General features: G+C 45.9%; 4 protein-coding genes across 4 annotated transcripts; 2 read left to right on the forward strand and 2 right to left on the reverse strand.

Moving 5' to 3' along the window:
- The first annotated feature begins 917 nt into the window (after positions 1–917).
- On the forward strand, positions 918–2,689 carry F5Y00DRAFT_208790 (uncharacterized protein). The gene is made up of 5 exons (XM_048005478.1): positions 918–1,363; positions 1,422–1,458; positions 1,515–1,585; positions 1,644–2,014; positions 2,070–2,689. Exons 1-5 carry the CDS (start codon positions 1,187–1,189, stop codon positions 2,656–2,658), a joined length of 1,245 nt encoding a protein of 414 aa, XP_047860104.1. The 5' UTR covers positions 918–1,186; the 3' UTR covers positions 2,659–2,689.
- On the reverse strand, positions 2,674–4,037 carry F5Y00DRAFT_249225 (glycosyltransferase family 25 protein). The gene is made up of 2 exons (XM_048009565.1): positions 3,758–4,037; positions 2,674–3,698 (listed from the first exon to the last, which is right to left on the reverse strand). Exons 1-2 carry the CDS (start codon positions 3,929–3,931, stop codon positions 2,808–2,810), a joined length of 1,065 nt encoding a protein of 354 aa, XP_047860105.1. The 5' UTR covers positions 3,932–4,037; the 3' UTR covers positions 2,674–2,807.
- Positions 4,038–4,736: 699 nt separating this feature from the next.
- Positions 4,737–13,133, reverse strand: F5Y00DRAFT_274402 (uncharacterized protein; the record flags this gene model as incomplete). The annotated part of the gene is made up of 15 exons (XM_048013349.1): positions 4,737–5,622; positions 5,680–6,000; positions 6,059–6,232; positions 6,269–6,544; positions 6,575–7,824; positions 7,877–7,965; positions 8,018–8,079; positions 8,141–9,802; positions 9,866–11,025; positions 11,073–11,376; positions 11,452–11,703; positions 11,764–12,357; positions 12,403–12,671; positions 12,726–12,870; positions 12,939–13,133. The coding sequence occupies 15 exons, from the start codon at positions 13,131–13,133 to the stop codon at positions 4,765–4,767; spliced, it is 7,611 nt and encodes a 2,536-aa protein (XP_047860106.1). The 3' UTR covers positions 4,737–4,764.
- Positions 13,134–13,839: 706 nt separating this feature from the next.
- On the forward strand, positions 13,840–15,138 carry F5Y00DRAFT_256200 (uncharacterized protein; the record flags this gene model as incomplete). Its single annotated transcript, XM_048010377.1, has 5 exons — positions 13,840–14,029; positions 14,104–14,183; positions 14,234–14,613; positions 14,669–14,733; positions 14,792–15,138. 5 exons carry the CDS (start codon positions 13,840–13,842, stop codon positions 15,136–15,138), a joined length of 1,062 nt encoding a protein of 353 aa, XP_047860107.1.
- Positions 15,139–15,788: the final 650 nt, after the last annotated feature.

Here is a 15,788-nt window from a genome sequence, read left to right on the forward strand (position 1 = left end):
TATTAAATTTTTTAAGATTTAATATTATAATTATTTTAATTAATATATTAAAATATTACGTTATTTTATTTATTATTTTTATTATTAATAATTTACTTATAAAAATAATTATTTATACTTTTTAATATTTTAATATAAAAATTTATAATATATTATTATTATAATAATATATATCGGGATAAGTCTTGTAATATTAATTAATTAATTAAGTAAAAAAAAAGGAATTTATTTAAAAAACTATTTATAATTTTATATACATTCCTTACTTGTGGACCTGTGGGTCCTTACGAGTAGTGGTCCGTATCCAGTGGTGACGGATCCACATACCCATTACCCCGCTAAGAATACCATTACACTGCATCTGCGGAGCGGGGAATGAAGTCCCTAGAATTGCAACTTGTTCTGATCTCTTCATATCCTTCTTTGCTCATAACCCTCGGCTTGAAGATCTATGCTATTCCATTTTCTGAAACGCCTGTATTAGGTATTTTATTAAAGTTTAAGCGAACTTCCAAGTTAGTACATACCACACGAATTAACTAGTGTAGATTCAAGATTCAATATTTGAGCCTTAACGTGGACTTGTATATACAACATCTGCACGCTCAATACTCCCACTTACTGCTTTATTCGCCATACCAGGGTCTCTTACATACTGCCACGTGTGCGGAGAGTGCATATCCTTGGAAGTTACCCTATTCGGCTCCTGGGAGATCATATAGACTCGGAAACGTACGTAGATATTTCCGTGTAAGTGACGAACGCCATGTGTGATAGTATGATCCGGCACCTTGCCATGTGCTTGTCTCCCCCGCACTCCTGTTATTGGCTGGCTAAGCAGGATGGTTGAATAGTGACGACGCTCTTCGATATTGATTCTTGGGCCTTGGTGCGTCCCAAAGTTCATCCGTTTCCATTCTCGAATTCTTCCATTTATTTGGAGAACCACCCCGCCCTCCGCATTATTCTATATTCATTAGGATGGACACCATCCGGCCTTCTCGCTATCATTCCCGGAACGGGATGGTGCTAGCTCTCTTCCGATGATGCTATGCTTGAAATGTCGAAGAACACTTATAAGAGCTCCCGAAGAACGAGCAGATTATAAGCTGCTTTCTTAGTGCGATGTATCAGATCTTCGAAACCTATATACTATTACAGAATTTCTGGTTACCAGATAGCTAATATGGATTCATCAGCTGGTCCTCTAAACTTAGCTCATGATGATAGAGCTACTATACTCATCGGTGTAGTATGCCTCGTATGCACCATTGCTACAGTTACCATAGGGCTTCGATTCTATACTCGTTCCTGTATGCTCAAACAAGTCGGCGTCGACGACTATCTGGTATTAGCTGCATGGGTCAGTAGTGTACGAACATATCATGGCTAGCAAAAGCTGACTCGGCTCCTACGTGAAGGTATTTGCTCTAGCAACAGGAATTTCCCAATGTACGAGTGAGTACTCCATAACAAGCCTCGGGATCGAATGGACGGCTGCTCATTATCCATAGATACACGTAACGGACTTGGTAAACATGTGTGGGACTTGGATAGCGACGTAAAACGTAGGAATTATCTAAAGGTGCGCTATCTGCCCCCCCTGGTGAGAGAGGCTTGCCACTGACGAGTAGATATTCTAGGGCTTTTATGTCTCTATTACGCTTTACAATACGGGACTTCTATTCGTAAAATTGACATTCTTGACACAGTACTACCGAGTACTTGCCATCAAGAAGATGCGGACGACGTTGATAACCGCCATGATACTAATTGGCTGTTGGTCTATGTCCCAAATTGCTGTCGGTATCTTTATCTGCGATCCAGTTTCCGGCTTCTGGGAGAAATCGGCTGGGTCTTGTATAGGAAATTATCCCCAATGGTATATCAATGCAGCGGGAAACATTGCAACTGATATTGCAATTTTCGTGCTACCATTGCCGGTTCTCAGGCATCTGCATTTACCCAAGGCTCAGCGACTTGTCCTTATTGGGATCTTCAGCTTCGGCTTTTTGTAAGTTGCAAGATTAATTGATTTTTGGATCGGGGTAAGCTAATGAGCCATTAAGCACGTGTGCTATTTCTGTTATCCGTATTAAATTCCTCCAGTTGGGGGGCGACTTTTCATACGAAAATGTTGAGGGATCTAGCTGGTCCATCACAGAACTATGCTCTGGAATCATCTGTGCGTGCCTACCTACGCTGCGACCTCTAGTTTCGAAATGGATTCCTGCTCTCTCGAGCCGCCTACATAAACCGGCAAGGAACTCGTGTATGGTAGTCACAGAGATGGGGAGCAGACACGTGCGTGGGAACTCGGACGCAAGCAGAATGTCGAACATGAAAGGAAAGGACGAATTTTTCTATTCCTTTGGTATACAGGCACGCCTCAGTGACAGTCTGGAAAGTTCAGACGGCTCACTGGAAGCTGGGAGAGCGCGTGAAAGCCTATCTAGCTACGGAGGAAGTTCGCCAACCCCGCCGCCGTGTGCTCATATCGCAACTCGCGCCTCTCATCGACCAACGGCCTATTACAATTGGATGAAGTCATCCGTTACGACAGAAATTGGCACGGGTGTCCGAGAAAACCAGCAAGATTCTAACAAGAATCTTTCCACTACTGCTATCCAGGTCCAGCGTGACGTGGTAATGCACTAGGTAGTAGGTAGACTCCGAGTTAATACAAGTAAATAAAGCAAATTTCCGAGAAGTATTACAAGTAAGCTAGCGCAAACCCCGGGTATCTCTATAGTAATTCGCTCCGTCTATAATGCTATGTGGAACAGGAAAGAAAACGCCTTAGAACTTCATATTTCTGAAGGAGGCCTCATGCACACGTCGTGGAATAGCGTTTCGCACCGAGCGCTCTTCATAATGTTCCCCGTCGTTCCTTTTATATGCTCGAAGCTCGAATCGTTACTCCCTTCGCGGTGCCCGTCTCCAACATGAACGTCACTGACATATCCCAAATCGGCCGGAGGTTCGTAATGGTTGAATAATTGCGGGTTGACAACAATGCACTTTAGTTTCTCGTTCTTACAATATCCAGACAGAGCAACATCAAACGCTTCATTGCCGCCCCGCGATAAAAGCGGTACCATTTTCTGTGCACCCTGCTTCGTCACGCCGAATCCGAAAGTGCAAACGGTCATGTGGGCTGCCTGGACTTGACGATGGCCTTCAGTCAGCTTGTCCCTTACAAAGCGCTTTGACCATCCCGAGTATAGCGGAGTCTCGCAGCGGGTATCATCCGCGAAAAGGCGAGGCGGGGGCAAGTCGTCTGTGATGCTTGAGCCGCAGTGGCCAAGCCACAGGACATCCCAGTCGGTCCCAAAGGGTGTAGGATCGTCTTCGGCAACGCCCATGTAGGCGCGAACATTATCGGACACGAGCCTCATTTCCGCCTTGATCCGAACATCCCAGTCGACGTCGTCTTCCACGATAAACGCAGTCTCGAAGCCTGATGCTATCACATATTTGAGTAGATCAAGATGCGCAAGCCAAGCTTTGGCCGAGCCGGGCGCTGGCAGCTTGGCGCCCTTCTTATCTGCGCCGAGATTCCGGAAAGCTTCGACTAGCTCGTCGGAATTCTGCCCCTGGAGTGGAATTGTAAACTCGAGACCGGTGAGTTTAGCGGCTGCTTCGAGGCCTCGGGTCCTCCAACTAGGTTTATTCGGAAGCACTACTAGTTTTTGGAACTATGCGCGGGTTAATATTGTCGAAGTGGAATAGTCTAGGATAACGAGATATCGCTTACCCCTAATGTGGCGTTCGCTGCCGTCTCCCGGGGAGGTTGTGTGATGCGGAAGTTCGGACCATTGTGTAACTGCGACAATAACCATAGACTTAAGATGAGAAGTATAACGGTCAACGTAATAGATCTTCTATTCCGCAAAGTAGTTCCATGATTCGTCCAACTCGACTGAATCATATCGTGATAGCAGAGAAAAGACCCGGGTCGCAGTTACGGTGCGGTTAACAAGGAACCAAAGGAGAAAATAGACATTCTAGAAAACATTTGAGGCACAGAATGGAACATGATGGGAAAAGATATGGGGTAAACTGACAATTGAGTGAATTCTCCAGTTCGGAGATAAAGTCTTACCGTTCGTTCCCTCGTCAGCTCTGTAGATCTTGACTAGATTATGTCTACCAGCTGCTATAAAAATAGGTGTGTCTAACCGAATCAACCAGTTCGATACGCAGGATACGATATACCTAGTCTAACCGTTTATTGGGTGCTATCCACCGCAACTGCATCCCTTAATGTAACCCATGCTGCTTACGGCTATGTCACGGTTATCACGCCCGCTCGTACAGCTGACATAAAGGGACTTGAAACATGGTAGCCGGCTAACGTGATGCCGGTTAATACGGTCGACTTTGGGGTAGTCTCTACTTTAGAGCCAATAGAGAGCCAACTCACCAATCGAAGAGATCAGAGCTTTCTATTGCACATTTACGGAATTAGCCTCATTATCAACTCACATAAAGCCGCTGAGCCTCGAACGATCACGAGGTGCGGCCTGCGTATGCATCAATGCAGAGTAAATGGAAAACGGTTGCTATCATTCCGAGAAAGTATTATCGTGATCTTGTACCGTGAATCTAGCTTCCTAGATTTTCTGTAATACAGTTGGCTAGGTTAGGTGGTTCTTCGCCTCCAATCCCACTTATTAGTCTTATTATGCCCCCTTTTCCAGATATTAGGTACCTACCTTAGGTATGGATACTATCTTCTCAGATTTGAAACTTGATAACGGCCTAAGTTAAGCTATCGTGATTTACAACGTGCTCGCTTTTCTCTGCTGCTAATCGCCCCAATTGTGCGATGGTCAGATTTCCAAGAATCTGTACGACGGGGATATCTGAGCGGAGTTCGGTCGCGAACCAATGTAGGAGTTCGACTGCTACCAAAGAATCAACACCGAAAGCGTGTGGCGGTCTGTTAACATCGATATCTTCCACGGGCACCGCCAGTGACCGTGCCAGACGCTTTGAGAGCAATTCTGTAACCACAACTGATGCTTCCTCGAGTGATTTGGCGGCTCGCAGTTGAGAGCTGACTGGACTGGCCTGAATAACAGCCGCCGACGACTTCACGTCTTGTTCCATTCTGTAGAGGTGCTGAAACATTGGCATTCGCATCCATCCGTGCTCTTCGATGACACCGCCGCGTCTTACGAACGCTGGCGTGGACATCGCGCCAATAACTTGAGTCTCCCAAGGGTTGCTTATGCTCAAGCTGGGGTTACATGCATACTTCAGCATGAAGTGAAGCTCCTTTTCGTTTAGTAACTTATAATCTATGTATGTCAACGCCAGTGCCTGCGCTATATCGATGCGTTCTGCGATATAGCCAATGTTCGCAACAATTCCGAGATCTAGGGATACGCAATGCTCTCCTTGCGAATGGCGGAATCTCGCGAAGGCGTCAAGGAATGAGCTTGCTGCCGCATAGCTGCTTTGAGAAGTTGCCCCGTGGACGCCGGCGAGTGACGAGAGTAGCACGAAGAAGTCTAGCCCAGACGGAAGATGCTGGTGAAGATTCCAGGTCCCTTTAACTTTAGGGTCTATAGAGGACTGGAATTCTTGTAGTGTATACTCCCGGAATACCCGATTCTAGACAATGGGTGAGCGCGTTCGGACTTGGGAAATGTAATAATGGATTTAACTTACCTCGACAACCATGGATCCTTGGATACAGCCCCTAATAGGAGGCATATTTGCGTGGGCGTGACGAACTACCGACTGTACTGCGCCAGGGTCTGAAATATCGCATTGGGGTGCATAAACACAAACGCCGTCGTTCTCTAATTTCGATACCAGTTTCTTAGCTGCGGGTGTTCTGACGCCCGACCGCGAGAGCAGAATAAGATGTCTTGCTCCGCACTGAGACATCCATGCCGCGACGTTTCTCCCAATTCCTCCTAAACCACCTGCGATGACATAAGTAGCGGTACCATCGAACTCGTAGTCGAGTGGGCTTTTTGGAACGACCTAATCGCCTATTAATGCATGCTAAATAGATACTACTTGCAAGGAACCCGTGATTTACCTGTAATATATCTTCCTGTTGCCAGTTGACTACTGCCTTTCCGACGTGCTGTCCGGTTTGAAGGAACCTGAATGCTTCTTCGAAGCCCGAACGCTTGAATATCGTCAAGGGATACGGGGCTGCGTACTGCCGCGATGCCGTATTCAAGACAAGCTCTTCAACTTCTTCCATGACCTGTTTTATCAGGCCATTATCTGATTTACTGAGAACCGCAAGATCAAGCGAGCAAAATGAAACGTTTCGCCTAAAAGGCTCCATAGGGAGGTTCTTGAAGGTTTCAATATCACGCTTTCCCATTTCAATGAATCTCCCAAAGGGTGCGAGGCACCTCCATGTTTCTATCAAAGCCTGGCCAGATAGGGAGTTGAGAACGACGTCAATCCCCCTACCCGATGTCATCTGCATAATCTGCTGCGCGAATAAAGTAGACCGACTTGAAAAGAAATGACTAGCATCAATGCCGTACCGGTCGATTAGCAGCTTTTTCTTTGCTGGGGTGCTGACGGTAACGTATACTATTGCACGAGCTCTTTGAGCTATCTGGATAGCAGCCTGGCCAACAGCTCCGGCTGCAGCGTGGATCAGTATACTCTCCCCCTCCTTTAGTTGGGCTAAATGGCACAACCCGTATTGAGCAGTAGCGAACGCAACTGGTATGGCGCACGCCTCGGTAGAAGGGATAGTATCAGGCACTCTCATAAGATGGGATTGTTTTGCGCGGACACGTGTGCGAAAACTGCCATCTACAATCCCGCATACTCTGTCACCTTCACGGAAAACTCCATTTGACCCTGGGCCGATTTTGGTGACCACGCCGGCGAACTCCTGACCGATATGATCGTCTGCAACCTGGTTCAAGGCTACCATGACGTCTTTGAAATTGATACCTGTCGCTTCAACAGAAACTTCAACTTCGCCCTCTTGGAGAGCTTGTGATGCTGACGCGTCTGGAGCAAAGTGGAAGGAATCAAGTAACCCCGGGACGAAGCGTAATTCTAGCATATTATCGTTCTCGGCTTGTGTGCTAGAGACTGTTACTGCTTCTGGTTTCAACCCATGAAGTTCTGAATGTAGAAGCCCATTTATGTATGGTGATTCTATGACCCTGGGGATGTATATCATGCCGCCTTGCTCCAAAAGGTCTGTTTCCTGATCTTCTGGGGGTATATCGTAAGTACGCTCAACAGCGCGCAAGATAGTCTTAGTCTTATGATCTCCTGGCTGGACGTTGAGGTGTATAAGAGTAAGGTTTGGTATTTCTCGCATGATGGTCTTCCCGAACCCGGAGATCATGGATGCTTCCGGCTTCACTGGGTTCGCTCCACATGCTTCATTAACCCAGAGTATCTTGCGGGAAACTTTTGATATTTGTTGGAGCACCGAGAATTGGGTTTCTGTCATTCGGTCCATTATAGGGGCACCTAATTCTAGCAGGGATATACAGAGATCGTACACCGAAGCAACCGAAGACAGCGAATTGACGGAAACTATATCGCATAGACTTGTGGGCCGAGAGTAGATATAGGTCTGGATCGTCTTGGCTAGACCAATCTGCTCTGTTGTTTCTGCCACAATGATAACCGACTGATTGGAATTGTGTACTGTGAGAGATGGCAAATGAGATACCATGAGACTCAAGCTATGATTTTCCTCTTTGGTATCATCAGAAAGCGATACGCGTAAACCATCAAATCCGGCGCGCTGTAGGGCATCGCTCCAACCCTCTTTGGTCAAAAGGGGTCCAGAGGCTCTGTATTCTTCCGAAGCTTGGTATAAGTATTAGTATCTGCAGAATCCCGTCGTAGGGGGGCAACGTACATAGCCACCACCCAGGAAGGACACCCGAGAAATAAGGAATAACTATCATTTGATGGTTGGTAGGTTCCGAGAAGACGAGTTGCCCGCCACTATGTACTCGTTAGTTTTAAGATGTTTACTATGATTTCACTGAATCCTTACGGTTTGAGTAACTTCTTTACATGGGCTAGCGTATCATTAATACTCGTTGTAGCGTGAAGTACCTGCGATTATTAGAGCACGTCCTAAATAGAATCTCGTATTAAGACTAGAGGGACAGCTTACAGAAGCGGCTATCACAACGTCGTAAGAACCAGGTTCAAAACCTTGTTCCACAGGATCGCGTTCGATATCTAGCGTTTTAAACCTCATATAGTCTGGGTACCTCGAATACTTCTCCTGGGCCTTGGCTAGGAAGCTGGGTGAAATGTCCGTGAAGTCATATCGCGTAAACCGATGCAGGGTTCCAAGGAACCCCCCCTGTCGTGATAAAGTGTCTAGGACGACACCTGTCGTGCTGCCGGTCCCTGCCCCGATCTCGATGATGTTAATATCGGAATTCTTGTGTGCTACGAGATCCATATAAGCGGCTAGTCTATGCGCTGTAAACTTGAACGACAAGCTTTGGTAGAAGTCTGCGATGATACCGCTGTTGAACAAGAAGTCGAGTGGATCAACCTCGTCCGTAAGAATCTGCGTCAGGTTTCTGCCGAAAGATACGATGCCGGCCTTGCCAGCCGAGCTAGCTGCGAACTCGTCTATCAAACCAGGCCGAAGCTCGTCCTGGTTGAACTCTGGCCACTTCTCCATAAGATCCGTAGCAGATAGCTTTCCAGCTCCCATGGATTTGACCTGTTGTATATATTTTTGTAGATGCGGCTTTGTAGTAATATTTGGCGCGTGGGCAATGGATTCCAGCGCCGTAGATAGGAAATAGTAGCAGATGATTTCAGCCTCACAATCCATCCCACTGCCACTTATATCGCGTGTCTGCTCTTGGCAATATCTTTCTATCTCATCTCGAGAAAGCAAGTCAATATCCGGTCTCCATTCTAAGTGATGGAAGAGGGTCTTTTGTTCGGTTTCGTTATCCCCCTGGTGTTTGGTGGCATGGAAGCTGGAATGTCTACAGCCTTGAAGCGCAACAAGTGGAACTCTTGTAACACTATCTACGGCCGTAACATCACCATCCATATATGAAAGCCCGCGATCAGTAACTTTCCCATAAAGTAGCATCGTGCTCTCAGATGTCCCTTCCAACAGAGAATGGGAAACGTATACGTTAGAAAACTGCGTGGGCATCATGGGAGGCAGAATTTCCCATTCTTTGTGGGCAGCAGCAAAGATTACATGTAGTAAACCGTCGAGGGTCGAAGGGTGAATAATGTGTTCACTCAATTGGTTTTGTTCCACGAGCCTAGTCCATTGTTCGAACTTGATGCGTGCTGTCGCTTCCTTATTTTTCTCATTCACAGATATGTTTTCAAGCTGTCGAAATTTCTCACCGAAATCTGCCCCCTGTTTATAGAGAAACTCATAGAATTGCCTGGAGCCGATGTCTATTTTGCAGTGTTCATCGAACACACTGAAACGACTGTCTTGAGATGCGCTAAGGTCATCAGATGTCCCCAAGACGACCCCAGAGGCAGCTGATATCTCGACCGAGACTTGGCCCAGGCAGTGTAGTTTCCACTCGTCACCTAAAACGGAGTATATCCAGAAATCCCAAGACGTTGGGCTTTTACCAGAAGAAAGATGGTCACGAGAGTGCATATGTAGTTGTGCCTCAATTCCTTCATCAGTTTGGGGTACAATAAGAGCACTCATTATATTCACATCCCTTAGGCGATATCCAGAAACCCCAGACATACTTGCTGTCAGAGCTCGGATACCTTCGAGCACCATAACTAGCATTCCGGCTGCTGGGTACAGAACCGTTCCTTCGATCTGTGTTATGTTAACCACTTTGCATTATAAAGCCTATGACTGGACTTGGATATTATTAATTACCTTGTGATCTAAAACCCACGGGAGATCTGATGCTCGTATTGTGAATCGCCACTTGGGCTCCAGTGGATTCCAGTCCGTGGAAGGGTTTCCAAGTAGCTCATGGCGTGGCTTTGTGCGTAGGCGAAGGTTCTTGAATAACCTGCTTTCGAGCCAGTAACAGTTAGAATGGTTGAATGGGTACGAAGGGAGGCCAAGGACCATTCTAGGCTGGTATGATTGACCGTAGTGGGTGTTTACGGCTTGGATATCAATAGGATATCTATTCATGAATAGCCTACCGACCACTTCTTTTGCCGTCTTCATGCCAGAAATATTTCGATGAAGGACAGAATCATACAGGTAGTTAGCCTTCTCACCGATGGTCTCCTGAACAGCACGCTTCAAGGTGCAATGGGGTCCTATTTCGATGAAAAGAGGTGCCGACCCAGACTGGCTCCCCTGTGTCTTATGCTTGATGGAGGATAATATCATAAGTTCAACAGCCTCAGAGAACTTCACCTGTGACACTAAGTTGGAAACCCAATAATCTGCCCCAAGTAGAACGGTTTCCTCGGCTATCATTGCCCCTGTGACAGAAGAGTAGAAAAGTGGAGGAGAGGAGTTAGCACTCTTCGGCATAGATGATAAATAACCTTCAAGAGCATCCCTATAGGTTTCAGAAACATCGTTCATTTGTGTCGAGTGATATGCTACTGCTACTTCGAGCTTTCGTGCGAAAACGCCGTCGGACTGTAACCGATGTGCAAGTTTATCGATGTATATCTCCTCGCCTGATAGCGTCGTGTTTCTAGGACTATTGATGCACGCGCATGTAACAGCATCCTTACCACCCTCATTAAGAACAGCAGCAATATAAGGGGCTAGTTCGGATTCTGATAAAGCAACCGCAAGCATAGCTCCTTTTGTAGATCGCGGGTTTGTTAGAAGTGATGCCGCGGCCTCGCCTCGGAAATATGCGATTCTCCAAGCGGCTTCCCTTGTGATTGCGCCTACACAGTATGCGGCTGCAATCTCTCCCGAAGAGTGACCTAAAACGGCTTGTGGTAAGACCCCCCAAGATCTTAACAAATCCACTATTGCAATTTGTAGTGCTGTGCATAGGGGTTGGGCGAGTCTTGGGTTATTGATATTGGAGGAAGATAGGGGCGCGCATAATTCCTCTTAAGATGGTTAGCCAAAGCTTAGTAGTCTTTTTCCTTTCGCGTACCTAAAAGTGACCAACTAGACCCGACAGAGCGAATATATCTGTCAGCTTTCTGAAGACATTCCTCGAATACAGGATATTGGAGAAGTTCTGTGCCCATCGATGCCCACTGAGCTCCCTGCCCTGTGAAAATGAACTGCAACTCGGGTGTCTCGACAACACGTATCGGCTTCTGCACTGTACTCATAAGATTTTCTCGCAGTTCTTCGATAGAACTACCCAGGACGAAGGACTTCCAAGGAAGTAGGCTTCGCTTATTAGCCAATGTAAATGCAAGATCCTGTAGGTATTGCGGTCGAAACTCTCCCTTGAGGTTTCTCAAATGGGTCTCAAGTGATGCAGAGAGTCGTTGAATTCCCTTCTCGTCTGCAGCCGAGAGAACGAAGAGGAGAGTGTGGTTTTCTACGTCACCCAAGTCCTCTCCTATAGCTTGTTCGTCGGCGAACTTATGTCCGAATACGTTATTCTCACCAGCTACAGAAGTGGTATTATGTAGTCCGTGTAACCCTTTGGCTTGTAGGAAATGAAGCGCATCGTCGACTACGACATGAGCGTTCGTCCCACCAAAGCCGAAGCTATTCACGGAAACTCGCCTCGGGCCGGGCTTTGGCCAAGGGATGGCAGACTTTGGGAACTAAATATTCCATTTAGAAGTGAATCAATGGGGCTGAGAGGATCATATCAGGTAGCTTACGTTGAAGTGCCACTCTGAATCGTCTATCGCTGGATTTAGGCGGTCTAAAAGGGCGTTGGGAGGGATGATTCCTCTCTCAAGCATCAAGACGGCCTTGATGACTGCCGCTACTCCTGCTGCTGCTTCGAGATGCCCAATATTGGCCTTGACGGACCCGAGGTAGAGAGGATTTTCCGTGCTATAGTAGCCCGAGAATACTTGACTGATCCCTTGAGCTTCAGTCAAGTCACCTATGGCCGTGCCGGTCCCGTGGGCCTCAATGTAGTTCGTAGAACCAAAATCAGAGCCTATCGATTCATACGCTTTTCTAATTAGAGAAGCTTGGGCCGCTAGGCTAGGCTGTGTGATAGAAGGTGTGCGGCCATCTTGGTTAGTAGATGTCCCGCGAATTACGGCACGAATAGTATCGCCGTTCTCAATAGCCTTAGAGAGACGTTTGAGAACTAGAACGCCCACGCCCTCACCTCTACTATATCCGTTTGCTCGTTCATCAAAGCTGTAGCAATGGCTATCAGGGGATAGAAATTTGAGTCTCGACAACGCGGCGGACATCGACCTGGGTTCAAGTTGCAGTTGGGCACCGCAAACAAGTCCCTAATCAATAATCAGCATAAAATTGATATCTAGAAGCAAACTTACCATTTGAGACTCATTGCGTAACAAACTTTGGCAGGCCAGGTGGAGACCAGTAAGAGTGCTTGAGCATGCAGTGTCAAGGGTGATGCTTGGACCACGGAAGTCATAGAACCAGCTTAGCCGATTTGACAGCATGGATGTTGAAGTACCCGTTGCTTGGTATTGTGCGTCGATCTCATCATCATAGGCATAGAAAGACGAGTACTCGGAAACCAAGTTCCCAACAAAGACTGACGTGGAACTTCCTTTTACGGCTTCTAAAGTCATTCCAGCTTATTACATTTGTTAGCAATTGGCCTTAAGGGAGCTTTACGTATTTTACTAACCAGACTCAAGAGCGTGGTAACTAGTTTCTAGTAGAAGACGAAGCTGGGGATCCATTGCCTTGGCTTCCGTACCACTCATAGTGAAAAACGGGGCGTCAAATGCAGAGATATCACCATCAATGTAATGGCCACCACGGCCTGACACCTGTGAGATGAGTTAGCTTTGAGTATAGAAGATTGGAAGGTGCCTAAGTGTTTTGTGAGGAGTCTAACCATATCCTGGCGAGTGGAACCGGGGCAATGGTGGCCGTTGATATCATATCGGCTTTTAGGTACTTCTGTCATTGTCGAGATGCCTTCATGGATGATCTTCCAAAAGGCCTCATCAGAGGCGGCGCCCTGAGGGAAGCGGAAAGAGAGCCCGACAACCACGACGGGGTCATCGTTCTCCCCTGCGTAGTTTTTCATTTTATTCTGGATAGGTACGCCAGTGAAAGGTATTAATATAGAAACTTGAATAATCTAGCAGCCGGGGGACTAGAAAACGGCTACTGTAAGATCCACGGGTAGGTTGTTAATTGCATTCTCATTATATAGTCAAATAAGGTTATTTCATAGTCCTGCAAAATAAAGTCTATATACACCGCATCGAATTTCTCCAATGCCAATGATTAGGTGTTTACCTGAGTAAGTGGTTCTAATGCAGTACTCCAAGTCTACCGTTCTCATCATCCTTCTACCTAGGACGTTGGTCCCACTCCAAATGATAATAGATACATCATTCCATGGGGGCCACAAGCCTCTTACTAGATCCTCCCGAAACTGATAATGTAAACAGAGGAGCCCTATTGGCTGTGTGGGCTATCGTCACTATGCGCTTGACAATATTATGTTGTGCTACCGCACGGAATAAGCTTAACTTAATACATAGACCTACGCATAATCCTTCAAGCTATGCTCGGTAAATGTGCCTCTATTAGGGTTAAATCACAGAGAATGAGGCCATTAACATGATGTGCTTCAATCATAGCATTATCCAAGGCCGTCTCGATGCCTAGACCATTCTAATCTACACACCTTAAGAAGCTCTTGAAAAGCTGACATGACCATCTCCTAGCTAGAACTTCAAAGTTTACAGAGGAAACTACCTCTTTGTCGATTTACTTGGGTAATAATGGCTCCCCTTACGACGAGTGCACGTCAGAACCTCACAGCTACTATTGTTATGCTCTGTTTCGCTATAATAATGGTCCTTACGAGATTCTCGATCAAGCTCGTCTATCGGCAGGGCTTTTACGGTCCTGACTGGTTTTGTCTTATGTCAACCGCTTTCTTTACCGTTTATTGTGCTCTAATCATAAACTGTAAGTATTTACCTAAGTCTGTTTATTTACAAATCTGGTAACCTAGATAGATGCTGGCTAACACCCCGAGCTAGTTATTTTCAACGTTTCGGAGGCCCACGCTTTTGACCTTGACATAAGACTTGGGATAACTGAAATGATGAACATACTGAAGGTCCGAAAGCCCACCCCCGCAGATGCTATTTCATTCTCATTCTTAGATAGCTTTCTTACTCAACTGAGATACTATTCACGTTTGGTATCACCTCGGTAAAACTCAGTATCCTCTGGTTTTACTATAATTTGTTTTCCGTCAACCCTCGGCTTCGCATGGTAATCAAAGCGGTAGCGGTGACTTGCCTTATTTGGTTCCTTGTCGCTATATTTGTTATCGTTTTCCAATGCAATCCAATACGAGCATATTGGGAACATTTCGCCTTACAGCCTTGGTGTCTTGAGTCTCCGCGTGTCCTTCTCGGATACGAATTGACAAATCTATTCCTCGATGTAGCAATTCTATGTATACCAGCGGGTGTTGTATTGCAGTTGCATCTTCAAACCTCGAAGAAGGTAACAATTCTCGGTATCTTCTTGCTGGGGGCGCTGTAAGTAACAGATTGCTGATTACAATTCAGAGTTCTCACTTATATTTCTACGCAGTGTTTGTATCGCAAGCATTATCCGATTAACAGCGATATGGAACCCGCCCGATATTATTCAAGGCTGTACGTTTCCATTCGTCTTAGTATTTAGGTAACTTAGCAGGTGTTAATGGATTCCTAGTCAACTTCTCATTTACATTTATTTGGTCAACGGTACAGTTAGGCCTAGCAATTGTCTGCAGCTGCCTACCTACATTCGGACCTCTTCTCCCGTTACTTTCCAAACCATTTCCGTCTATACGGAGTTGGTACGAATCATTAAAACAACGGTTTTCGACCTCAAGTGGCTTGAATAAAACATCAAAAGCAAGTAGCGCCGATCGCCCATGGGCTAGAATAGGAGGTGGTCAGCATAACTTGACTTCGAGAACCTGGGCAGAAGGTGAAAATAATGATGGCTCGGAGGTTGCCCTTGAGCCAATGCCACAAAGAAGGATCCTGGTAAGCCACGATATAGATATATCTTAAACTAGCGAATGAGGGGTGGGGGAGAGGGCTTAAGTACCTCTGTAATGATTTGTACCTATAAATAGTATATTGTAGTTAGTTGATATTTCATATTTAATGACAATACCTCGTACGTTAAGTATACTCTGGCAAATGTCCTCATCTATATACCTTCCTCACATATAAATTCGTATGAGTGTGCCATGCTAAGATCACAGGCCAGTTTTGGGGTGCTAGGACCGTCTCCTAGCAGTTTTTTCAGGGGATGTCGGGGTAGTCTCCAAAGGTCAATCTAGATTCTCAGATTGTCTTACAGGGCTGTTCGACGTTGTAATATTGATGCAAGTGCTGTTACACGTAGGTACGGCATGCTATCCCCAACATCTAGACAAACGAATCAAAATACCGTGCTACCCTGCGGAAACTTATTTAGAGGCATCTTTTATGGTTATATATTTCGAACTACCCCAACTATATGCAAGCTTCTGCGAGCGTTTTAATTCATCTATTGTACTACGCAAACCTTTCTCTTTTTCTTTATTTTCTTAGCCTATAAACGTACCTCACCTAGGTATATGTGACATGCATGTACTATTAGTGCACCGTTGGTATTACATATTAAGTCTTTCTAGATAGGTACCTCATAATATACCTACCAGGTTGTAACTCAT

Source organism: Daldinia vernicosa, assembly GCF_022497035.1.
Source record: "Daldinia vernicosa strain CBS 139.73 unplaced genomic scaffold F5Y00scaffold_81, whole genome shotgun sequence".
Taxonomy (NCBI): domain Eukaryota; kingdom Fungi; phylum Ascomycota; class Sordariomycetes; order Xylariales; family Hypoxylaceae; genus Daldinia; species Daldinia vernicosa.